The sequence below is a fragment of the Anabrus simplex genome, chromosome 2 (assembly GCF_040414725.1).
Source record: "Anabrus simplex isolate iqAnaSimp1 chromosome 2, ASM4041472v1, whole genome shotgun sequence".
NCBI lineage: Eukaryota > Metazoa > Arthropoda > Insecta > Orthoptera > Tettigoniidae > Anabrus > Anabrus simplex.
Window position 1 is genome coordinate 75,291,025 of NC_090266.1, and position 26,387 is coordinate 75,317,411.

At 40.3% G+C, this 26,387-nt stretch overlaps 1 protein-coding gene across 4 annotated transcripts in view; it reads left to right on the top strand.

Annotated features, from left to right (window-relative positions):
* The first annotated feature begins 883 nt into the window (after positions 1 to 883).
* Gnpat (dihydroxyacetone phosphate acyltransferase) overlaps positions 884 to 26,387 on the top strand; it is a 358,549-nt gene continuing 333,045 nt past the window's right edge. For 2 of the 4 annotated variants that reach the window (XM_067139838.2, XM_068226081.1), the window contains exons 1-3: positions 897 to 1,100; positions 1,269 to 1,339; positions 14,192 to 14,404. In XM_067139838.2, coding sequence (XP_066995939.2) covers positions 14,207 to 14,404 — 198 coding nt within the window. In that variant the 5' untranslated portion in view covers positions 897 to 1,100; positions 1,269 to 1,339; positions 14,192 to 14,206. Of the gene's footprint in view, positions 1,101 to 1,268; positions 1,340 to 14,191; positions 14,405 to 26,387 lie in introns of all 4 variants that reach the window. The other 2 variants (XM_068226080.1, XM_068226079.1) reach the window with 2 other exon arrangements.

Genomic DNA, 26,387 nt, shown 5'->3' on the forward strand with positions numbered 1-26,387 from the left:
CAAATCTCAAAGCAATGTGACCAACGTACAAATAGTGCCGTCACCTTATGATTAGATTTTAAATCTTTATTTTAGCTTATTTTTAGAACTGAATTGTTTAAATAGCCAGTCTAGTGGAATCCATTGTTTTGTAAACAGTTTTAGAATTAACCTCTAACAACAGTTAACGTAAGACTGTGAGAAAAGACCTAGGTACATTGTAAAGTGTTTGGCGACGTTTCTACGGGCTCTGCCGAACAGACCAAGTATTAAATGCTCTAAGCATACACCCCGCCTGCACTCTTCCTTCCCCTTACAAGCCTGTATCGTCTTCCATGGCTCCTCCCGCACCCCTCACCATTGTCAAACTCGCTGAGCTTACTGAGGGCTCTCCTGCCAGCACCCGAACGCCTAATGTCTAAAGAGAAAACATTATGCTGGACTAAAGAGAAAACATCGTTCTTGCTGAACGGATGCCATGTCTTTGAAAATAAAAAAGCGAAACGTTTACAGCCAAAACAATAAAGATAACATTGTATAACTGAATAACACACTACCATAAGTTTGACTTTGCTACATTGTCCATCTCGTTATATAATCAGCTACGGAGTGAAATTATGTTACGTGTTTTAGTAAAGGCGGTGGGGCGGCGCTCAAAAGCCCTTCATGCACGAACCGCCACTGGTGTTGAACAACTTTATCCATCATACGTAAAACTCAGTCTGTTTCTCCTGAAGATTTGCGACAATAAGTGTTGTGACTGGGTAATGGTTTGTCAGCAGCGCCCAAGAAAATCCTAAGTAGTAGAAGCATATGCAGAAGCAGAAGAAGAAGTAGCGTAGGTGTTGGAGGGGGAAGAAGAAGAAGAAGGGATGCTGTTCTCGCAGAGGAGGTTCGATAGTTGAATCGAATGACACATCGATTTATTTGTTTACAGAGTGGCAAGATTTAATTGTTTCATTGTTTCTCGTTTGGATGTTTCAGTGTGAGAACTTTTATTTTTCGATTAGTCATAAATCTTTCATTACATTTGTTGGTAGTTTATTATGTGTTCTAGAAAAAAATATTTGAGGTATTCGTAGAAGTGTCGCCGGTTTATTGAGTAAAAATGCTTTATTTGGGTAAGCATTTAGAGACATGTTAATTCCTTGGGTTGCTCGACTCATTTTCTCATGTTTTAACAAACACTTCTCTATATCTGTTTGATCTTCCTGTTATTGGGTAGTTACATTGGTTTGTGCGCATTTTCGTGCGGAGTAATTTTTTTGGTTATGTTCTCTCCGTTCTAGAAGCAAATTATTTTCGTCTCTCATCTGCTCGAGGTCAGTTGTTTTGAACTACTCGCAGATCGCACCTTTGTGTAAGTAAAATTTTTATGATTATGAAACTATCATTGAACGTTTCAGGCATGGAATGTTTCTGCATTGAATAGATTTATTTCTAGGAGCTTCTTTATTTGCCAGCCCACATTTACGTCTCTAATGACCGGTAGAAATTCAGTAAGGGTTAAATTACTTTTATAGCATGATAAGAATGTAATATGTTGGAAATCTTAAGTGGAATACCTTGTAGAGGAGAGATGTGTTCACTGCGATAGTTAAGAACCCACCCGCCGTCCCACGCGCCATAGTCCATCGCTTAACTACGTTCCAGCATTTCGATTGGGTGAGACACAATGGGATATGACGTCACTTGTAGCAATGAAGTAAATGAATTCCATTACCAACCTGCGCACAAGAAATATACAACTACCCAGACCAGTGGAGGTGTCACGCGGGATACTAGAGGCCTAGGGCCGCTTCGCGGCTTCTAACCTGGGGGTTTACGCCCCAAACCCCCCTTGCTTGATCCAGACCAATGGTCTAACCAATCCAGACCAATGGCTTTGTCACTGATCAGTGGTCTAACCAATCCAGACGAATGGCTTTGTCACGCGGGATAGTAGAGGCCTAGGGCTGCTTCGCGGCTTCTAACCTGGAGGCTTACGCCCCAAACCCCTTTTGCTTGATCCAGACCAATGGTCTAACAAATCCAGACCAATGGCTTTGTCACTGACCAATGGTCTTACCAGTCCAGAGCAATGGCTTTGTCACGCGGTATACTAGAGGCCTAGGGCCGCTTCGCGGCTTCTAAGACCCCCTTTGCTTGATCCAGATCAATGGTCTAACCAATCCAGACCAATAGCTTTGTCACTGACCAATGGTCTAACCAATCCAGACCAATGGCTTTGTCACTGACCAATGGTCTAACCAATTCAGACCAATGGCTTTGTCACGTGGGATACTAGAGGCCTAGGGCCGCTTCGCGGCTTTCTAACCTTTGCTTCATACAGATCAATGGCCTAACCAATCCAGACCAATGGCTTTGTTACGAGATTTGTAAATTGAAAAGTAGCGCCGTTGCGCTAGGACTAGTTCTTTATGTGAACAGTTGGCAGCTCTGTCCCCCGCACGATCAAGCCCTTTGCGAGACGCAAGCGAGAGGAAAACAAATGAAAGTGCAATCATGCCTAGATGCGTGCGCTGGAAAATGGTAAGTCTTACTGAACTTTTGCTGACTTGGTTCAGGTGCGTGTGTTTAAATTATTTTCACCGCTTGTTGAAATGAGTAGCTTGTTGCGAGTTATGGTCAAGCACTACGTGTAGCATCGTGGGCACTTTCCTTCCTAGGGTTTACAGAATGAAATTCCAGTGACTAGACAAAGCACAGGCTCTTTTGTTTACATCAGGTTTTACAAACATTACTGCTTATGAATCGTGAACAATATTCTGTGCAGATTGGATCCACTGGAAATGCTTCTAATGCAGGACAAGTATTCAATAATCATATCTTGATGGTATCTTGGGATAAATTGGAAGCGAAATATTTGGCTTCTTTTTTTAATGTTGCATTAACACATCAAAGGTTTTCGGTGATGGAAGGATGGGGAAAGAGCTAGGATTGGGAAGGTAGTGGACTACCTTCGAGGCAGCGGATGGTGGGGTTCAAACTCACTATTTTGCATTTCATTGCAGGAGTTGTTAGTCTCTTTATGTAACATATCTTTATATGTGGTACCAGACCGGTTTTTGGCATGGAGAATGTACATTTTGTTGTCGGGAGAAAATTAAGTTTTTTGGTTGTTGTAAAGACCATCCCTTAACTCCTCTCTTGTGTCATCTTCCTGCTTGCTATTTCTTTATGGCTGGCAACATGCCCTGGACATTACATGTATAACAACCGGTTGGTCAGAAATTATTAGTAATGATGATACCACCCTTCAGTAACCTGTGATAATGCTCTTATTTGTAGATTGGGTTCAGGTCTACTCCACCAGGAACCACTGTAACTGACTGAGGTTAGATCAGATTTTGTGCTTGGGTGAGCAGGGTGATACTTGTAGTTTTGTGTGATGGACCGTGATGTTTTTGTTGTGATTTGTAATGGCTTTTTGGTGGTTTTCAGGAAATTGTTTTTGGTGTTATAGTCTTTGATGTACCCGATTTTTTTTTTTTTTTTTTTTTTTTTTGTAGTTAAACTGTATTCTGCATTAGCTAGTGACAAAACCATTGGTCTGTCTAAAAATCAGTGAATTTTACTCCTTCTGTACTAACATATTTGTGTTGCGGATACATCTGGTGCACACAATGAAAATGGGACATTAGCAATACTAAATTGCGTGACCCTTACAGTGAAATAATACGCCACAAAAGGCTGCCAACTTGGGTGCGGTTAGTAGAACATTTTGAATTTAATTAAATAATTATTATGTTGTTGTTGTTAGTCGTTTAGTCGCTTTCGTCTCTTGTGACCCCATAGACCAAGGTGCGCCATTTCTTCCTGTCGTAACTATTTTCCGAAGTCTTTCTAAATTGAGAGTCGTGGCTTCCTTTATGCCATCAATCCACCTCATCCGTTGTCGCCCTCTTCTCCTGTTACCATCAGTCTTCTCCAGCATTAAGGTCTTTTCCAGTGAATCATGTTTTCTCATAATATGACCGAAGTACTTTAGTTTTTGTCTGAGTATTTGACCTTCCAGTGAACAGCCTGGGTTGATTTCCTGTAATATGGACTTATTAGATCTCTTCACAGTCCATGGAACTCTAAGGAGTTTTCTCTAACACCATAGTTCAAATGCGTCTATTCTTCGACGCTCAGCCTTTCTTACTGTCCAGGTCTCGCTTCCGTACATTGCTACTGGGAATACCATAGCTTTCACTATACGAATCTTCGTTCTTAAAGTTACATCCCTACTCTTGAAAATGTTATCAAGGTTGGCCATTGCCTTCCTCCCAAGGAGCAAGCGTCTCTTAATTTCATGGCTGCAATCGCCGTCAGCAATTATTTTGGAGCCCAAGTAGATGAAACTAGGAACAACCTCCATTGTTTCACCATTTATATGCCAGGAGGTGATAGGTTTAGTTGCCATGATCTTTGTTTTCTTGACATTCAACCTTAGTCCAGCTTTTGCACTTTCTTCTTTCACCTTCATTAGTAGATACTTAAGTTGTTCTTCACTTTCTGCCTACAGGGTGGTGTCGTCAGCATATCTACGGTTATTTATATGTCCCCCACCAATTTTAGTTCCACTTTCTGTTTCATCTAATTTGGCATTCCTCATCACATACTCTGCATATATGTAGGTGGTCCTCCTCTGCGAACCATGTGACCTTGCCGTGGTGGGGAGGCTTGCGTGTCCCAATGATGCAGATAGCCGAGCCGCAGGTGCAACCATATCGTATGGGTATCTGTTGAGAGACCAGACTAACGAATGTTTCATCGAAAAAGGGGGTAGCAGCCTTTCGGTAGTTGCAAGGGCGGCAGTCTAGATGATTGACTGATACGGCCTTGTAATAATACTCAACATGGCTTAGCTGTGTTGATACTGCTACACGGCTGAAAGCAACGGGAAACTACAGCTGTAACTACCTCCCGAGGACATGCAGCTCTCTCTGTATGAATGATGTACTGATGATGGCTTCCTCCCGGGTAAAATATTCCGGAGGTAAACTAGTCCCCCATTCGGATTTCCGGGTGGGGACTACACGAGAGGGGGCGATCATCAGGAAGATGGATACTGACATTCTGCGAGTCGGAGCGTGGAATGTTAGAAGTTTGAATCGTTGTGGTAGGTTAGAGAATCTGAAAAGGGAGATGGATAGGCTAATGTTACCTGTAGTAGGTATAAGTGAAGTACGTTGGCAGGAAGAAGAGGATTTTTGGTCAGGCGACTACCGAATTATCAACACAAAATCAGACAGGGGAAATGTAGGAGTTGGTTTAATAATGAATAAGAAAATAGGGCAGCGGGTAAGCTACTACGACCAGCATAGTGAAAGAATTATTGTCGTCAAGATAGACACGAAACCAATGCCCACCACAATAGTGCAGGTCTATATGCCTACTAGTTCAGTGGATGATGAAGAAATTGAAAGACTATATGAGGAGATAGAAGATTTAATACAATATGTAAAAGGTGACGAGAATCTAATTGTGATGGGAGACTGGAACGCAGTGGTAGGCCAAGGAAGAGAAGATAATACAGTAGGAGAATTTGGACTGGGACAAAGGAACGATAACAGGAAGTCGGCTGGTTGAATTCTGCACCGATCATAATTTAGTCCTTGCCAATACTTGGATCAAACTACACAAACGATGGCTGTATACGTGGATGAGATCTGGAGACACTGAAAGGTATCAAATAGACTTCATTATGATTAGGCAGAGATTCAGAAACCAGATGTTGGATTGCAAAACTTTCCCAGGAGCAGACGTGGACTCTGGCCACAACTTGTTGGTCATGAAATGCCATCTGAAGTTGAAGAAATTGAAGAAAGGAAAGAATGCAAAAAGATGGGATCTAGACAAGTTGAAAGAAAAGAGTGTGAGGGATTGTTTCAAGGAACACGTTGCACAAGGACTAAATGAAAAGGTTGAAGGAAACACTATAGAGGAAGAATGGAGAGTCTTGAAAAATGAAGTCAGTAAGGCTGCTGAAGAAATGTTAGGAAGGAAGAAAAGATCAACTAAGAATCAGTGGATAACTCAGGAGATACTAGACCTGATTGATGAACGACGAAGATACAAGAATGCTAGAAATGAAGAGGGCAGAAAAGAATACAGGCGATTAAAGAATCAAGTGGATAGAAAGTGCAAGGTAGCTAAGGAAGAATGGCTGAAGGAGAAGTGCAAGGATGTCGAAGGCTGTATGTTCCTGGGAAAGGTAGAAGTTGAAGAAATTGAAGAAAGGAAAGAATGCAAAAAGATGGGATCTAGAAAAGTTGAAAGAAAAGAGTGTGAGGGATTGTTTCAAGGAACATGTTGCACAAAGACTAAATGAAAAGGTTGAAGGAAACACTATAGAGGAAGAATGGAGAGTCATGAAAAATGAAGTCAGTAAGGCTGCTGAAGAAATGTTAGGAAGGAAGAAAAGATCAACTAAGAATCAGTGGATAACTCAGGAGATACTAGACCTGATTGATGAACGACGAAGATACAAGAATGCTAGAAATGAAGAGGGCAGAAAAGAATACAGGCGATTAAAGAATCAAGTGGATAGAAAGTGCAAGGTAGCTAAGGAAGAATGGCTGAAGGAGAAGTGCAAGGATGTCGAAGGCTGTATGTTCCTGGGAAAGGTAGATGCTACATACAGGAAAATCAAGGAAACCTTTGGAGAAAAGAAATCTAGGTTCATGAATATTAAGAGCTCAGATGGAAAGCCACTTCTAGGGAAAGAAGACAAAGCAGAAAGATGGCAGGAGCATATCCAACAGTTGTATCAAGGTAACGATGTAGATAATTTGGTTCTGGAGCATGAAGAGGCTGTTGATGCTGATGAAATGGGAGATCCAGTTTTGAGGTCAGAGTTTGACAGAGCTGTGAGTGACCTAATTAGGAACAAGGCACCTGGAATTGATGACATTCCCTGTGAATTACTGACTGCCTTAGGAGAAACCAGCATGGCAAGGATTTATGAGACAGGAGAAGTCCCATCCGATTTTCGGCAGAATGTTGTTATACCTATTCCCAAGAAAGCCGGTGCTGACGGGTGTGAAAACTACCGCACCATTAGTTTAGTATCTCATGCCTGCAAAATTTTAACACGTATTATTTACAGAAGAATGGAAAAACAAGTTGAAGCTGAGTTGGGAGAAGATCAATTTGGCTTCAGAAGAAATGTAGGAACACGTGAAGCAATCCTGACTTTACGTCTGATCTTAGAGGATCGAATCAAGAAGGACAAGCCCACATACATGGCATTCGTAGATCTAGAAAAGGCATTCGATAATGTTGATTGGACCAAGCTGTTTATGGTTCTGAAGATGATAGGGATCAGATACCGAGAACGAAGAATTATCTACAATCTGTATAAAAATCGGTCTGCAGTGATAAGAATCGAGGGCTTTGAAAAAGAAGCAGCAATCCAGAAAGGAGTGAGGCAAGGCTGAAGTTTGTCCCCTCTCCTTTTCAATGTTTACATAGAACAGGCAGTATAGGAAATCAAAGAGACCTTTGGAAAGGGAATCACAGTCCAAGGAGAGGAAATCAAAACCTTGAGATTTGCCGATGATATTGTTATTTTATCTGAGACTGCAGAAGATCTCGAGAAGTTGCTGAATGGTATGGATGAAGTCTTGGGTAAGGAGTACATGATGAAAATAAATAAGTCCAAAACAAAAGTAATGGAGTGCAGTTGAACGAAGGCAGGTGATGCAGGAAATATTAGATTAGGAAACGAAGGCTTAAAGGAAGTAGATGAATATTGTTACTTGGGTAGTAAAATAACTAACTATGGCAGAAGTAAGGAGGACATAAAATACAGACTAGCACAAGCAAGGAAGAGCTTTCTTAAGAAAAGAAATTTGCTCACTTCAAACATTGATATCGGAATTAGAAAGATGTTTTTGAAGACTTTCGTGTGGAGCGTGGCATTGTATGGAAGTGAAACATGGATGATAACTAGCTCAGAAAGAAAGAGAATAGAAGCTTTTGAAATGTGGTGTTACCGAGCTCGATAGATGTAGTCGCTTCAGTGCGGCCAGTATCCAGTATTCGGGAGATAGTAGGTTCGAACCCCACTGTCGGCAGCCCTGAAAATGGTTTTCCGTGGTTTCCCATTTTCACACCAGGCAAATGCTGGGGCTGTACCTTAATTAAGGCCACGGCCGCTTCCTTACCACTCCTAGCCCTTCCCTGTCCCATCGTCGCCATAAGACCTATCTGTGTCGGTGCGACGTAAAGCAACTACCAAAAAAAAAAAAAAAAAAAAAAATGTGGTGTTACAGAAGAATGCTGAAGGTGAGATGGATAGATCGAATCACGAATGAAGAGATACTGAATCGAATTGGTGAGAGGAGATCGATTTTGCTAAATTTGACGAGAAGAAGATATAGAATGATAGGACACATCTTAAGACAACCAGGACTTGTTCAGTTGGTTTTTGAAGGAAGTGTAGGTGGTAAGAACGGTAGGGGTAGACCAAGGTATGAATATGACAAGCAGATTAGAGCAGATGTAGGATACAATAGTTACGTAGAAATGAAAAGGTTAGCACATGATAGGGTGGCATGGAGAGCTGCATCAAACCAGTCTATGGACCGATGACTCAAACAACAACATGTAGGTGGTTTGAAAAGTTCTCGGAATGTACTAGAATTAAGTATCTTACCTCAGTGGAACTGCTTTTATTTTTCAACATAGTCTCCCTGTAGACTGATGCATTTGTTACAGCGATGTTCCAATGCCTTTATCCCATATCGAAAATGAGATTCCTCCAGGCCTGCAAAATACCTCTCCAATTCGGCTGTCAGTTCTTGCCTTGTAGAAAAATCTCCATCCACCGAGGAAAATTTTCAGCTTGGGGAATAGATGAAAGTCTGATGGTGCCAAATCAGGTGAATAAGGTGGATGTGGCAACAATTCGTACCCCAGTTCATGAAGTTTTGCCATGGCAGTAACACTTGTGTGCGGCAGAGCATTGTCCTGATGAAAGATGACCTTTTTCCTTGCCAAAACAGGCCTTGTTTCGCGTATCTTTTCCTGTAGTTGGTCTAGGAGGTTTGCATAGTATTGCCCCGTAATTGTTTGGCCAGTAGGAAGATAATCTATCAGCAGAATGCCTTTTGCATCCCAGAAAACTGAGGCCATGACCTTTCCGGCCGAACACACTGCCTTTTCTTTCTTTGGTGGTGGTGAATCAGCATGTTTCCACTGCTGTGACTGCTGTTTTGTCTCTGGGGTATAGTAGTGGACCCAAGTTTCATCTGTAGTCACAAACCGGCGCAAAAAATCTTGTTGGTTGCACTGAACACGGGCCAGACTTTGTTCGGACATTTCCAGTCTGGTGCGTTTATTGCCCAGTGTCAAGAGCCGCGGCACCCATCTTGCGGATAGTTTTTTCATACCCAATTCTTCGGTTAAAATATAATATACTCGTTCGGAAGACATCCCTACAGCTTCAGCAATCTCCCGCACTTTCAGTCGACTATCCTCCATGACCATTTTATGCACTTTTGCGATAAATTCTGGGGTCGTAACACTTTTTGGCCGTCCACTACGTGGATCATCATCCAAGCTCTCCTGACCAAATTTAAACTCGCTGGTCCACTTGGCAACAGTTGAAAATGAAGGAGCAGAGTCCCCCAGTGTGTTCTGAAAGTCGGCATGAATTTCCTTTGCTTTCATACAAAGTATTTAATCACTGCTCGAATCTCAGTTTTTTCGATTGTCACAAATCACTACGCGGGAACAACAACAAAGAGTCGTCACTACCACACTCCTGCGGCTAGAGCACTGACGCGCCACGTGTTCACTCACTAAGGATGTGTGATTATTGCGCGGGAACCTTGTTGCTCTAGCACTGACATCTAGCGGTTATTCCAAGAACTTTTCAAACCGTCCTCGTAAGTTGACAATATGCAGCCTTGACGTACACCTTTCTCAATCTTGACCCATTCAGTTGTTCCATATAGGGTTCTCACCGTAGCTTCCTGATCAGAGTAGAGATTTCTCATAAGGCAAATAAGATGATCTGGTACTCCCATAGTCTTGAGTACTTGCCACAATTTATTGTGGTTAACACAGTCATAGGCTTGAGTATAGTCACTAAAGCATAAGTATAGGTCTTTCTGGAATTCTCTTGCTTTCTCCATAACCCGGCGAATATTAGCAATTTGATCTCTGGTTCCTCTGTCTTTGCGGAAGCCGGCTTGTTCTTCAGGTAGTTCTCGATCTACATACTGCCGAACCCTATTTTGCAGGATCTTGAGCATAACCTTACTAGCATGCGATATAAGTGTGATTGTTTGGTAGTTTGAACATTCTTTAGCACTGCCCTTCTTTGGAATTGGGATGAACACTGAGTTTTTCCAATCTTTTTGCCACTGCTGGGTTTTCTATATTTGCTGACATATTGAATGTAGCACTTCCACAGCATCCTCTCCTAGGATTTTGAATAGTTCTGCTGGGATTCCATCATAACCACTTGCCTTATTGTTTGCAATACTTTCTAGGGCCCACTTGACCTCACTTTCTAGGATATCTGGTTCTGGCTCTGACAACAGAGTAACTTCATCATCAGGAGTATTCCGATCTTTCCTATACAAATTGCCTACATATTCCGTCCACCTTTCTTCAATCTCCTCTGCTTCAGTAAGACCTTTTCCATTTTTATCTTTTATCATTCCAATCTTCGCCTGGAATTTCCCTCTGATGTCTCCAATTCTTATGTAAAGATCTCTTGTCTTACCCGGTCTGTTATTTTCCACATCTTCCTTGCACTGTTTATTCAAAAAGGCATTCTTATTTCTTCTAGCTAGTTTCTGAAACTCTGCATTTAATTTAGACATATTCGATCTTTTCCCTTTGATTCTTGTATTCCTTCTTTCTTCTGCTATTTGTAGTGCTTCACCCGATAACCATTTGGCCTTCTTCTTGTTCTTGGGAATATGCTTTTCCGCTGTCTCCTTAACAACACAGCGTACTTCTGACCATAGCTCTTCTGGGACTCTATCTCTTAAATCTAATCCATTAAATCTGTTTCTAACCCCTACTGTATATTCAAGAGGTATGCTATTTAGGTCATATCTGCTTGATGGTTTGGCTTTGTCAATCCTTTTTAATTTGAGCCGGAATTTGGAAATTAAGAGCTCGTGATCTGATCCACAATCAGTCCCAGGTCTTGTTTTGGATGACTGTACAGTGCTCCTTCACCTCTGACTACAAAGTATGTAGTCAATCTGATTCTGACATTTACCATCTGGCGAGGTCCAGGTGTATAGGCGTTGTTTGGGCAATTGAAACAGTGTGTTGGTAATGACCAGTGAGTTGTCTTGATAGAATTCTAGGAGTCTCTGTCCAGCTTCATTTGTTGTGCCAAGGCCATATTTTCCCGTTACTCCATCTACAGTTTGATTTCCTACTTTAGCATTCCAGTCGCCAATAATGAAGACGACATCCTTCTTTAGTGTTAACTGTAGCAATTCTCGTAAGTCTTCATAGAACTGGTCAATATCCTCCTCTTCATCTTCTGTGGTTGGAGCGAAAATTTGTATGACTGTGATGTAAAAAGGTTGGCCTTGAAAACGTACAGACAACATTCTATCAGTTTTAAAATTGCACCCCATTATAGTGTTACGCACACTGTTGCTATCTATGAGGCAACTCCATATTTCCTTTGGTTTTCATGTCCAGAATAGTAGACCATGTACTCATCTGTAGCAAATTCACCAATACCAATCCATCTCACTTCGCTTTTTCCCAGTATATCGATGCCCAGTCTCTTCATTTCTCGTTTGACTATATCCAGCTTTCCTTGATACATGGATCTTACATTCCAAGTTCCTAAACAGTACTGTTCCTTGCAGCATCGCACATTTCTTGAGGCTTCTCTCAACATAGTTCTCCCGCGGAGATCCGACTGGGGAACTTGAAACTCCGGAATATTTTGAATTGAGCAAAGCCATGGGGTTTTCTTGGGAAAATTACAGTGGTGGTTTCCCGTTGTCTTCCACTGTCCTCCACTCCTGTTGGCTCACTGACCCAGTTTCCCCGCTGGGGTTGAAAACCCAACCTTCCACTGGGTTGCTCAGCTTAACAGGGGTACCAGGCGTAGGTACGATTTGGAGAATTGAGGTGTTAGAGGCTAAGTGAACTGTCTTGGTGAGTTCATATATTCGCATCACACCCCGCTTTTCTAGCCAGAGTCTCAAGATGTTCGTAGAGACTCCCTCAGTCATTTCCTGGGCCCATTTATTATGTAATTATTTACAAAATTTAAGAAACTACCCCGGTTATACAACCGTCTTGCTTATGCTGCCGACAAGGTCGCTGTACTACTTAACAGCTTACTGCAAAGAGGTAGCATGCTTCCAAAATTGGCAATGCCCCCTGCAATATTCAAATTAAACAAAACATTTATTGTTTATGAATTAAAAAAAAATATTATACTGAGTATGCTTTAAAAAGAATTTAATATAGTTCTTACCTTGTTGTTGTTCATGTGTTTTATTCCTTTCTGAATTATTATCAGGTACTGTAATGAAGGGAAAAAGTTCATCTATACACTGTGTATAGTTTGCAACCTTCGGTCTGGAGAGGTTAGACAGTCGGTCTTGGGGCAAGCAAAAGGGGTTCTGGGGCCCTGCACCAGTATTAGCCAGGGGCTGAAAAAATCTTTGAATTTTACTACTCCTTAATATATTCATCTCAATAGATACATCTGGCACTTGCCATAACACATAGCCTAATAATGTTATATGTTTTTATATCCCACTAACTACTTTTATACGGGGCGAATTGGCCATGCAGTTAGGGCTGCGCAGCTGTGAGCTTGCATCTGGGAGACAGTCAGTTTGAACCCCACTGTCGGCAGTCCCGAAGGTCGTTTTCCATGCTTTCCCATTTTCTCACCAGGCAAATGCTGGGGCTTTACCTTAATTAAGGCCACGACCGCTTCCTTACCACTCTTAGGCCTTTCCTATCCCATCATTGCCAGAAGACCTACCTGTGTCGGTAGGATTAAATCAAGTTGTAAAAAAAAAAAAAAACCAAACATGCTCTTTCAAATTTCACAGTTTTATTTTTATGATGCAAACTCTATCACGGACAATAGCAAACTGCTCCAACCAATGAGGAACACAGAAAGTGATCACATTTCCCAGATTGACATAGTCTCCTAGGCCTTTCCTGTCTAATCGTTGTAAGATCTGTCTATACTTCCGTAATCATTAATTATGAGATCTGTGTTGGTGCAACGTAAAGAAAGTTAAAATAAATAAAAATAATGCTTGTAAAATAAGTACTCTGCTAAAAGATAATGAGGATATCTTTTTGGTCTATATTAGAATTTTTAAGGAAATGTTTCTAACTTTTAAAATTCTGTTACACCAACTGGCTGACTTCTGTAATCTTGTTCATAGTGTGTTTAAACTAACAAGGCTCATTCTGTATATGGCTTCTGAGAGGAATGTTTTGTTTGTTTCTTAGTGATAATGTACAGCATTATTATTTGTGTGTTCTTCATCTTTGGATTCCTAAACACTGTTTAGAAACATCTTTTGATGCAAGGTGACTGCTTTATTTAATGTAGTAATATGTCTGGTGATATAGATGTAGATTCCCATATGGAACCTGAAATGTTTGTCCCGAATGTGTAAATTTATAATACAAATATAGTTAATCCGTTAATGGACATTATAAATTTTCCAGCTAACTCAGTCCTGGTTGCCAATGTTTTGTCCCAGTGTGCTAAGTTGGGCCCATCAGTTGGTAAATAGCACACCTACCAAGACGCATGGCTAGTGCATACCATGGAGGCCACTGCGTAGGCTACTTGGAGCCACTGGCAGTGCCAATGCACTGTGAGATAATTTGCCTCATTTTCAAAACTTGATGCTAGCCTGGCCATCAGATGATATAGATGTTGATTCCCGTATGGAACCTGAAATATTTGTCCCGAATGTGTAAATTTATAATACCAATATAGTTAATCCGTTAATGGACATTATAAATTTTCCAGCTAACTCAGTCTTGGAGTGCCCCAGTGTGCTAAGTTGGGCTGATCAGTTGGTAAATAGCATGCCTCCCAAGACGCATGGCTGGTGTATACCGTGGAGACCAGTGCGTAGGCTACTTGGAGCCTCTGGTGTTAAAAATGCCAGAAATGTGCTGTGTTTTATAATGATTTGAAGTAGGTATATGATGTGCATTAATTTGATGTTTTTCTTTCTTATAGGCTGCCTTCTTCACAATGGATCCCACACTTGGTATCAGAAGAATGGAGGACTTTCAGAATATTCTGAAGGACCGTTGTGGCACAAGTGACATCAGTTTTATGACCAAGAAATGGGACCCAATCAAAACTCATACTCCTTTGCACAGAATAGACCCAAATAGAATTAAACATGAGGTGTTTATGAGTGATAGAGTTCAAGGAGTTCTGGGTGAAGTAAGTTGAACAAGTTATTGATTGTCTGTTGCACTGTTAAATTTTGTACATTATTTTTTAGAGCTGCTTAGAATATATACATTGGCATGTACATGGACCCTAATATTCATCTTCAGTATAGGAATATGACTCCCGCATAGGCTTTGATTCACAAGATTGAGAACTACAGCATAACCTCAATTCAGCATAAACCTACATTTAACGGAAGAAATTCCAAGTCCCAAAAATGATTCCATTAAAGTAACATAATTTTAAATTCTATTTGACGTAATTCACATTAGAGAGAAACCCGCATTTAGCGTAAGGAAATATCAGGCCTGCTGCTTACACTGCCCATCATAGAGGATAGTTGCTGAGTTGTACTTCCTCTTAAAACAATAATCACCACCACCAACTTGCACACACAAAGCACCAATTTTACCAGCAGCATCACCACCTATACAAGGTCATCATGACTGTACTTTAACATTATCTACCAACTTCAATGCAAATTCTGCCCTGGTTTCTACATTGGCCTAACTAGCAATTCGCTTGTATTCTTATGGTAAAATTGAAAATATGAAGTACATACAGTAAAACCTCGTTGATTCGAAGTCGTTGGGACTCAAAAATCGGACTTCGAATTACGTGATTTCGAATTAACCGCCAATTCGCAATTCAGAAGTACCAACCCTTGCTGCGTTACAAAATATTAAGGGCCCGTTACTGCATTCAGTTAACCGTGCTTCACAGTTTATACCTTTCAAATGCCATTGAAAAAAGAACTATTTCCAAAATGTGCATTTACAGTATTCAAATAATGCACTCGGATATCTCACTAAACATAACCTCACGCAACGAAAGAAAGAAAAAAAAGCACGATTCAAGGACGAGGAGAAATCTATGCTGGCTCCCATGTGCAAGTGCTTTATTAATTGGATTACTATACTGTATGCATTTTAGATGCCTTGTATTTACACAAAAAGTACCCGATGCCCTTAAAATTGACTTTATCCTTGTACGATTTCCCGCCATGGCACTTCTCTCGTACTTCAGAAATGTAAACACTTGCCGCGTCACAAAGTATTCTAAGACCCATTAATACATGCAATCGCCTCGATTCACAGTTTAAACCTTTCAAATGCCATGGAAAAAACTATTTCCGAAATGTATCCAACAAGGTGCATTTACAATGTTCAAATAATGCACTTCGATAAATCACTGACAAATATAACCTCACGCAACGAAAGAAAAAAAAATTGCACAATTCAAAGATGAGGATAAATTATGCCGGTTCCCCTGCATTATTTTTTGGATTTCTGTACTGTTTGCATTTTTAGATGCTTTGTACTGGCATGGAAAGTGCCCGACGCCCTTAAAACATTGTAGCTTATCGAACTTTCCTATGACGAGGGGATGAAGTATCTCGCTTCCACGGGCCCCATCCCTCACCCTTGTACGATTTGCCGGCTGGCAATTTCTCCTTTAAAACCATAAGTCCATTTGGGCTCGCATGAAAATAAAGCAATGCAGTTTCACCGGCAATGACAATATTGTTCGGTGCCTACGAATTTATTATATGAGCCACGTTTTTCGTCAACTGTCGGCATTCTGTTCGCGGATTCTGTTTTCCCGCACACTGCCTGTTGTGTGATATTACGGCATTCCTTAAAAGGTTGAATACAAAAGAATTCCGATTTCATTCAACTTAGCAATCATGAAGCGCACGGTAGACCCACCGAAGTGAGTGTAAGTGCGGAAAGCTACCCCTCCACCTTCCGGAACGCACGTTCTATTACGACGCGTAACGGATAAATTTTGAGTTGAAATTACTCTGTAACATACTATTGTTTTTAAATGTAAAGGCAGTTTCGAATTAAAAGTCTGAATTTCGGTAATGGGCCGACATTGTACTTCGAATTACGAATTATCCGTATTTCGAATTAAACAATTGAAATAACATGCAAAACTATATCTCATGTTTCCGGGAACGAGAGCTTCTTCGAATTAGGCGGGATTTTGAATTAACCGATTTCGAATTATCGAGGTTCTACTGTAAATGTTGACTATAATACAGTATAAACAACAAAATTCTTCCCCACCTGCAAAAGATTTACAGGAATAAATAATTCTGTAGAGCATGAAAGAATTCCCTCTCCCAAGTCGACAGTAATCAGGCTGACGAATCTCCAAACTTGCTGCATTACCATACCTGTCATTGAGTAGCATGCCAGGTTTTTCTTTGCCCCACCAATTAAAGATTTACCACAAGTTTCACTACGTGAATTTACTCCCGAAACAAAATTAAAACAAAACAAAAACCAACAATTATCACGTGACGGGACCAGATTAAACATCCACAAACAACACCTACAAGCTATACACCACAACTGTACATAGTTCTGAAGGCCACGCCTCAAATTGGTAATATCCTATGGATAAGACAACTGCTCCTTCTTAACGTTATATATATAAGCACAATAGCATTATCACTGTGGAATCTGTTTATCCCGGGTTATAACTGTATGGGAAATAAACCCAGTCAGCTCACTATATACTGTTAATCAAACAACTTCACCATGTGAAAAAACTTCTGTGGACTAGATGCAAGACAAATGCCATGTCCTGTCATTAAAAGAAACAACCGAGCACTGAGCACTTGGTCTACAATTTCTTCTAGCAGTAGTCAGTTCTGTGCCCAACAACACAGTATCTCCAGATTACCTATAAAACACTACCCACTTTGTGCATTTCCTCTGAGAGGAATAATCCAGTCTTACTTACAAAAGAACACTATGTAGCACCTTCCACCAGCTGCTCATCGTGATGGTGTATTAATGAGTAATGCACTTGTCATAATTCCGTAATGGTACAGTAATGCACCTGTAAAGAACTCGTATAATAAATACTTGGTTGTAATCGTCATCAACAGCAATGCTCATGAACAGTAATAGTAAGCATCTCGTTGCACACGCATACAATATGCTTCATCCAACACTCCGTAATAAAATAGACACCTGTCGCACGCGCACGCTTGTATGAGTAGGCTCGCTCCACGCGGCATAGCATCTGCCAAAATCAGCTGGAAACAATGCTACCACTGCCACATCTTCAAGCGTTCCTTGGTCAACACAACCTCGTTCAAAATCGGAGCTTTCGGATTGGTTACGGAGCTGCTGATCCGCAAATAGCGATCTTGCACTTTCATTCACAGTTCCCAGCCATACCACGGGTTTCTAAACTACTTGTTGCAACAATTTTAACAGGCTTCAACAGTCTTTCCCGATATAGTCACTGTTTCCCAGGTTGCACAATCTTCAAAGGTAGGTCGTGTGCACAGACTCTTACGTAAAGAGAAAGTTATACAAAATATAATGATGCGCACATGCAATATTCCCTAACTACAAATTATTCTTACAATATTATGTTCTTACATCTTAATAACAGATTCACGTGATATACTCACTACTTTATATTACCAGAGGTGCTAACTGTTACGGATTATCCGTAATTATTACGGACTTCCCCTCACGATTACGGCATTGCGGCATTACGGCCAAAGGGTAAATTATTACGGAAATGCGACATTATAACGAAAATATAATATCCACGGATAAATAAGGAAACAAGGAAAAATGAATCTTTTCGAGCAATAGTACTTGACACTCTTCGTTTCAATGCTTGTGAGTTGGCAAAGATACTCATTCAATCGTCACTTCCTTTTGCTACCCGTGAGCGTCGTGAAAATCATTATGAATGAAGGAATTCTACTCTGCTATTCTTCACTGAAAAATGTAATATTGTATTATTGGAGTATTAAGTGTACCTGACAGTAAGTCTCCCACAGAAAGAGTTTTCAATGTTAATGGGGAACAAAACGGAAGCACTTCAGGCCTACAAAAATGACATCAAAACTGGAATCGCTTATTGTTCATAAGGTGAAAATGTCCTCACAGTGTTAAGGATGCTACGAGAAAAATCCCACACAAAAGCACCTGCTGCGTGGAAAACAAGTTACAAAGAATATTTTATGACACAACTAACTGGTAATGTGCAAATTTATTGTGTAATAGGATACCGTATATTTTAGATTAGATTGTTGTCGGGAAGGGCAAAGAGGGTGTCATTATCCAGAAGGGATGAGTGTGCTTTTGATTTGACTCCAAAATTTTTCGGAGGGTATGGGAGGGGGATTACGGAAAAGCCTTTTCGAAGGTTGGCACCTCTGTATTACAAATTATTTACAAAAATTTCGTAACGCCGGGCTGAGTGGCTCAGACGGTTAAGGCGCTGGCCTTCTAACCCCAACTTGGCAGGTTCGATCCTGGCTCAGTCCGGTGGTATTTGAAGGTGGTCAAATACGACAGCTCCATGTCGGTAGATTTACTGGCAAGTAAAAGAACTCCTGCGGGACTAAATTCCGGCACCTCAGCGTCTCCGAAGACCTTAAAAAATGTAGTCAGTGGGACGTAAAGCAAATAACATTATTATTATTATTATTAAATTTCCTAACCTTAAATTGGGGATTGTACTCTTGTACAGTTACACACTCACCATCATAGAGGAAGATTGCCGAGTTGTACTTTCTCTTACAACAATAATCACCACCATCACCTCACAAACACTAAGCACCAATTTTACTAGCAGCATCACCAACAAGTCTTACCCCATACAAAGTCATCATGACTGTACTTCAACATTATCTACCAACTTCAGTGCAAACTCTTCCCAGCTGTCTACATTAGCTTAACTAGCAATTTGCTAGCTAAATGGATATGCAGCCACCGCATTACCTGCAAAAACCCCAACATAGATCTTCCTGTTCCCATTCACACCAGGAACCATCAAATCCCGTTCTGTGAATGTTCGACAGTTAAATTTCTCAAACATTTACTCCCTAATTCTCACCCTCTTGTCCTTAGAGACTCCGAAGTGGGATATAGACTTGTATGCAGGTCCAAGGAAGCACCCCACCGTAACATTAGACAACAATCCTTTCTTCCATTCTCTTGTCTGTTTGTCCCTGCCAACAATGACCATCATCTTTCTGTCCTCCACTGGCGAAGGCTGCAGCTAAAAATTTAGGACCCATGTTTTTCTGTTATGTGTACTCTATTCATGCAGTTTTACATGGTAAGTTGCTGCTCTCCATCTGTTTTCTAGATGTATATATATTTCACTCCTGCTAACTTTCTTACCTGAACATTTAAAATTCAATGCTATGTGTAATTGCCTGCCTTTACGTGAAAGAAATATAACATCCAAATATTGAATTTGATTGCGATGATTCTTTGACTTGAATTTTAGTGAAAATATTACGCTTGACCAAATATGATGAAAATGAAAATCCACAGCCTGTTTCCAGTAATTTGACGGGGTCAGGAATGGAATGAATGAAGCCCCATTTTAGCGGCAAGGATGGGAATTGTGCCGGCTGCTGAAGCCTGTCGCACTCCTCTGGGGCAATGGTTAATGAATGATTAATGAAATGATATTGGAGTGTGTTGCTGGAATGAAAGATGGCAGGGAAAACCGGAGTACCTGGAGAAAAACCTGTCCCGCCTCTGCTTTGTCCAGCACAAATCTCACATGGAGTGACCGGGATTTGAACCGCGGAACCCAGCGGTAAGAGGCCGGCGCGCTGCCGCCTGAGCCCCGGAGGCTCTTACTAAATATGATAATTGTCTTAATGAATGCTGCTTCAAATAATTCTTGGCCCTTATTTTATCTGTCACTAAATATAGCCTCATTTCCCTGTTTGGCAATCTGATCCCACTGTTCTTTTAACTGCGATAGACATTTTTTTTCTCATCACCCCTTCTCCTTTTTATTCCTTTACCTGACATCACAAATACCAATCTCTTTATTTTTGCTAATTCAGCCAATTTTTTTCCTTCAATTGATGGTATCTTGTAATGTCTCTCTGCTGAATTATTCTGATTATTTATTATTTAGTGTATGGGTAACGTCACATCACAACAATTGTTGTTGTTTGAGTCATCAGCCCATAGACTGGTTTGATGCAGCTCTCCATGCCACCCTATCCTGTGCTAACCTTTTCATTTCTACGTAACTATTGCATCCTACATCTGCTCTGATATGCTTGTCATATTCGTACCTTGGTCTACCCCCTACCGTTCTTACCACCTACACTTCCTTCAAAAACTAACTGAAGAAGTCCTGGGTGTCTTAATATGTGTCCTATCGTTCTATCTCTTCTTCTCGTTAAATTTAGCCAAATCGATCTCCTCTCAGCAGGTTACATGTAATTAATCTCATAATAGAACCGTATTGAAGATAATATATTAAAATTATAAAATCCTTTTATTTACAACCACCTACTCAATACAATACACTCATTGAATTATAAAATAATCATTATTTAAGACACTTCATGATTATTTTATAATTCAATGAGTGTGTTGTATTATATTGAGTAGGTGGTTGTAAATAAAAGGACTCCTTTCACCAATTCGAGTCAGTATCTCTTCATTCGTGATTCGATCTATCCATCTCACCTTCAACATTATTCTGTTACACAACATTTCAAAAGCTTCTATTCTCTTTCTTTCTGAGCTAGTTATCGTCCATGTTTCACATCCATACAATGCCACGCTCCACACGAAAGTCTTCAAAAACATCTTTCTAATTCCTGTATCAATGTTTGAAGTGAGCAAATTTCTTTTCTTAAGAAAGCTCTTCCTTGCTTGTGCTAGTCTGCATTTTATGTCCTCCTTACTTCTGCCATAGTTAGTTATTTTACTACCCAAGTAACAATATTCATCTACTTCCTTTAAGACTTCATTTCGTAATTTAATATTTCCTGCATCACCTGCCTTCGTTCGACTGCACTCCATTACTTTTGTTTTGGACTTATTTATTTTCATCGTGTACTCCTTACTCAGGACTTTGTCCATACCATTCAGCAGCTTCTCAAGATCTTCTGCAGTCTCAGATAAAATAACAATATCATCAGCAAATCTCAAGGTTTTGATTTCCTCTCCTTGGATTGCAATTCTCTTTCCAAATTCCTCTTTGATTTCTTTTACTGCCTGTTCTTTGTAAACATTGAAAAGAAGGGGGGACAAACTGCAGCCTTGCCTCACTCCTTTCTGGATTGGTCCTTCTTTTTAAAAGCCCTCGATTCTTATCACTGCAGACTGATTCTTATACAGATTGTAGATAATTCTTCGTTCTCGGTATCTGATCCCAATCATCTTCAGAATCCTAAATAGCTTGGTCCAATCAACATTATCGAATGCTTTTTCTAGATCTACGAATGCCATGTATGTGGGCTTGTCCTTCTTGATTGGATCCTCTAAGATCAGACGTAATGTCAGGATTGCTTCACGTGTTCCTACATTTCTTCTGAAGCCAAATTGATCCTCTCCCAACTCAGCTTCAACTTGTTTTTCCATTCTTCTGTAAATAATACGTGTTTAAATTTTTCAGGCATTAGATACTAAACTCATGGTGCGGTGGTTTTCACACTTGTCAGCACCGGCTTTCTTGGGAATAGGTATAGCAATATTCTGCCGAAAATCGGATGGGACTTCTCCTGTCTCATACATCTTACACACTAAATGGAATAACCTTGCCATGCTGGTTTCTCCTAAGGCAGTCAGTAATTCAGTGGGAATGTCATCAATTCCAGGTGCCTTGTTCCTATTTAGGTCACTCTCAGCTCTGTCAAATTCTGACCTCAAAATTGGGTCTCCCATTTCATCAGCATCAACAGCCTCTTCATGTTCCAGAACCAAATTTTTTTTTTTTTTTGCTATTTTTTGTTTTACGTCGCACCGACACGGATATGTCTTATGGCGACGATGGGAGAGGAAAGGCCTAGGAAGTGGAAGGAAGCGGCCGTGGCCTTAATTAAGGTACAGCCCCGGCTTTTGCCTGGTGTGAAAATGGAAAACCACGGAAAACCATCTTCAGGACTGCCGACAGTGGGGCTCGAACCCACTATCTCCTGATTACTGGATACTGGCCGCATTTAAGCGACTGCAGCTATCGAGCTCGGTCAGAACCAAATTATCTACACCTTTACCTTGATACAAGTGTTGGATATGCTCCTGCCATCTTTCTGCTTTGTCTTCTTTCCCTAGAAGTGGCTTTCCATCTGAGCTCTTAATATTCATACACCTAGATTTCCTTTCTCCAAAGATTTCCTTGATTTTCCAGTATGCAGCATCTACCTTTGCCAGGACCATACAACCTTCGACATCCTTGTACTTTCCCTTCAGCCATTCTTCCTTAGCTGCCTTGCACTTTCTATCCACTTGATTCTTTAATCGCCTGTATTCTTTTCTGCCCTCTTCATATCTAGCATTCTTGTATTTTTGTCGTTTATCAATCAGGTCTAATATCTCCTGAGTTATCCACTGATTATTTGTTGAGCTTTTCTTCCTTCCTAACATTTCTTCAGCAGCCCTACTGACTTCATTTTTCATGACTATCCACTCTTCCTCTATTGTGTTTTCTTCAGCCTTTTCATTTAACCCTTGTGCAACATGTTGCTTGAAATAATCCCTCACACTCTTTTCTTTCAACTTGTCTAGATCCCATCTTTTTGCATTCTTTCCTTTCTTCAATTTCTTCAACTTCAGATGGCATTTCATGACCAACAAGTTGTGGCCAGAGTCCACGTCTGCTCCTGGGAAAGTTTTGCAATCCAACATCTGGTTTCTGAATCTCTGCCTAATCATAATGAAGTCTATTTGATACCTTTCAGTGTCTCCAGATCTCATCCACGTATACAGCCATCGTTTGTGTAGTTTGATCCAAGTATTGGCAAGGACTAAATTATGATCGGTGCAGAATTCAACCAGCCGACTTCCTGTTATCGTTCCTTTGTCCCAGTCCAAATTCTCCTACTGTATTATCTTCTCTTCCTTGGCCTATCACTGCGTTCCAGTCTCCCATCACAATAAGATTCTCGTCACCTTTTACATATTGTATTGAATCTTCTTTCTCTTCATATATTCTTTCGATTTCCTCATCATCCGCTGAACTAGTAGGCATATAGACCTGCACCAATTAAACAAGAAAAATACCATCAAAGGAAAACAATAATGTGTCTCTTAACTAATACTAGAGATTTACAGTTAAGCTGCATTTTGTAGAGAAAGTGGTCACAGGCTAATGTCTACATTTGTAATGTAGTCGTTGGTCTTGTTGTCGCCAAAAGGAGCACAGTTGGGGCACGAGGTCTGAGTAATAAGATTGGGTGTCTGTTCTCATAGGCATGACGTTTGCTTAGGAAATTGTTTGTAGGTTTGAGAAAAGTATTTGTGAAGCAGAAAACACGTATTACAGAGGGGTAATGACTTTTATCTTAATGGTTCAACCAATTGGAGGTTTTATGTTGCACTAGCCACTTGTGCAGATGACAGGCCATGATTTAGAATGTGTCTGAAATACCGTCTCTTACATAGCTTCCATGAATTTTACTATCTAGCTGTTGACCATAGTTTATTTGACCCTACTACTGATAAGTTCATACTGTTTTGTGGTCCTTTGTTTATGAAATTGCATTCAGAAGGACTATCAACTACAGGCTACATATGTACACAAAAATCAAGCTTACAGACAAAATAGAGATGAAAATAGATGTTTCTATATTCTAAAGAAATGGGATGGGCACATCTTATGAAAAATTGTTTAGAGACAAGATAAGTAAGAGAGAAATTTATAGATGAAGTGGACATGAGAAAAATTGGTAATGAAACCCGGCTGTATACACTTGTAAAGTTATGGAACAGAGTGGATGCACCTGGGAAGAAATGCAAAATTATTCATCACTAGTTGCTACCCGCAGCTTCACTTGAGTGGATTTCGTAATTTGATAAAAGTAATCGTTCCTCGGTACTGCAATAAGACATTATCTGAAAAACCCGATTGTATAAAAACCTCAATGAAAAATTGAGTGTTATTTACCCCAGAACCTCTTTGTAAATCACATTTATGGTGTTGCATTTCAGAGCTAAGATGACCAGTCTGCTGGCAGATCTAACTCTGGGACTTGTAACATAGAACTGTAAATGTGAGAAAAACATCTTATCTCAAGTTGAAAAATAAATAAATGTGTGTTTCTTTATTTTTAAAGTAATTTTGGCTGGACAGTGATGAATCAGTCAGTCAAGACATGCTTTTTATGCATACAGATTATTAGGCAAATGTGGGGAAGTAAATTGATGGAAGGAAAATAATTGATACTTGCTAACCTAGACAGTGTAATGCTGTCAGTGTTTTGTTGTTGTTACAATTGGCTTTATGTCACACCGACATAGATAGGTCTTATGACAATAATGGGATATGAAAGGGCTAGGAGTGGGAAGGGAGCAGCCGTGGACTTAATTAAGGTACAGACCTAGCATTCGCCTGGTATGAAACTGGAAAACCTGGGAAGTCCATTTTCAGGTATGAATGGACTGAGGATGACTATTGTGATGACCTTCTCTTTGAGGGCTTACATTTCTGGGGTATCTGATGGACCTCTACAGCATGTCCGAAAAGTTTCATTTCTTACAATAATCTTTCTAACACTCCTTTCGGGCCATTCATTTTCTGTTCAATTTCTAAATAGCTTACGAGTGTTAAATTTTGGTTAATGATGTTTTCTGTACACCTTATTCGACATTTGTGCTTTTGCTGCATATTGTTCAGTTATGCTGTAGGATATCAACTTTTGTAAACTGCTTGTTTCAAAACATAAGATTACAATAAAAATACGCTCTCCTGGATCTATGGTTTTCAAGATTATGGGAGGCAGGTATTTTCTGATTTTACCTATAGGCTTCATATGATTGTGTAAACATTATGGCTGCCTGGATCGACCTTCATTGTCGCGTTATGTAACTTACATTGCAGTAACCATTTTATAGGTGGAAACAAAACACCATTAGAATTTTTAAGTGTTATAATTTCTGATACCGGTGGTATTCATTAACCCTATGCTGTTCCTAACGCTGCAGTGCACTCATGTTTTATAAATCATCTTCCGTGCTGAACGCTGCAAAGCGCTTGTTACTCATGCAGTCATTAGAAGAGTGTTGACGGAAATGTTGAAGGGACTCGTGGAACCACGGTACATTTGAGTGACTCAGCACGCTCTCAGTACATTGCTGATAGTCTTTCCTGTGTATATTTCACAAGCAGTCCTAGTTTAAAAACATCGTATTCTGGTTAGAGATTATTTATGTTCGAGTTCTCATTATTTCGCCTACTAATCGCTGAGAAGTGTTACAGAGTTTGAAAGAATGCACCACTGAAATCCCTGTTAAATATGTAAGTTTCACCTAGTCAATACTATTAAAATTTGTTTTATTGATATCACTAAATCCCGTACTTGTTTAAGAACCTCGTTCATTCTCTTCACCGGCAGGTTATGAATCACCATACCTTCTTGGATTTGATCTATCATTACTTTGTAATATGCAATACTTAAGTCATATTGAATATCGGCAAGTCCTCTATATAAAATATATGAATTTTCTTATACCAAATAATTTAAAATTACATAACACTCAGGGCCAGTTTCATCAACCACTGTTAAAACTCCGATATCGTAGTTAACACCTTGTTAAGATTTTAACATGGTGTTATAGAAAATGCGCTTACTGGGCGAGTTGGCCTTGCGGTTAGCGGCGCGCAGCTGTGAACTTGCCTCCGGGAGATAGTGGGTTCAGACCCCACTGTCGGCAGCCGTGATGCTGGTTTTCCGTGGTCCATTTTCACACCAGGCAAATGCTGGGGCTGTACCTTAATTAAGGCCACGGCCGCTTCCTTCCCACGCCTAGGCCCATCCCATCGTCACCATAAGATCTATCTGTGTCAGTGTGACGTAAAACAAATTGTACAGAAATCGCATTTCACAGAACACTATAACTAGCTCATTAACTAATGTGGCGTTAACGTTAATGATCAAGTCAGCAGTGCGTGGTATTAACATTATTTCGCTCTTCTTAATGGTGATAAATATCATTGTTATCCGCATTGAAGA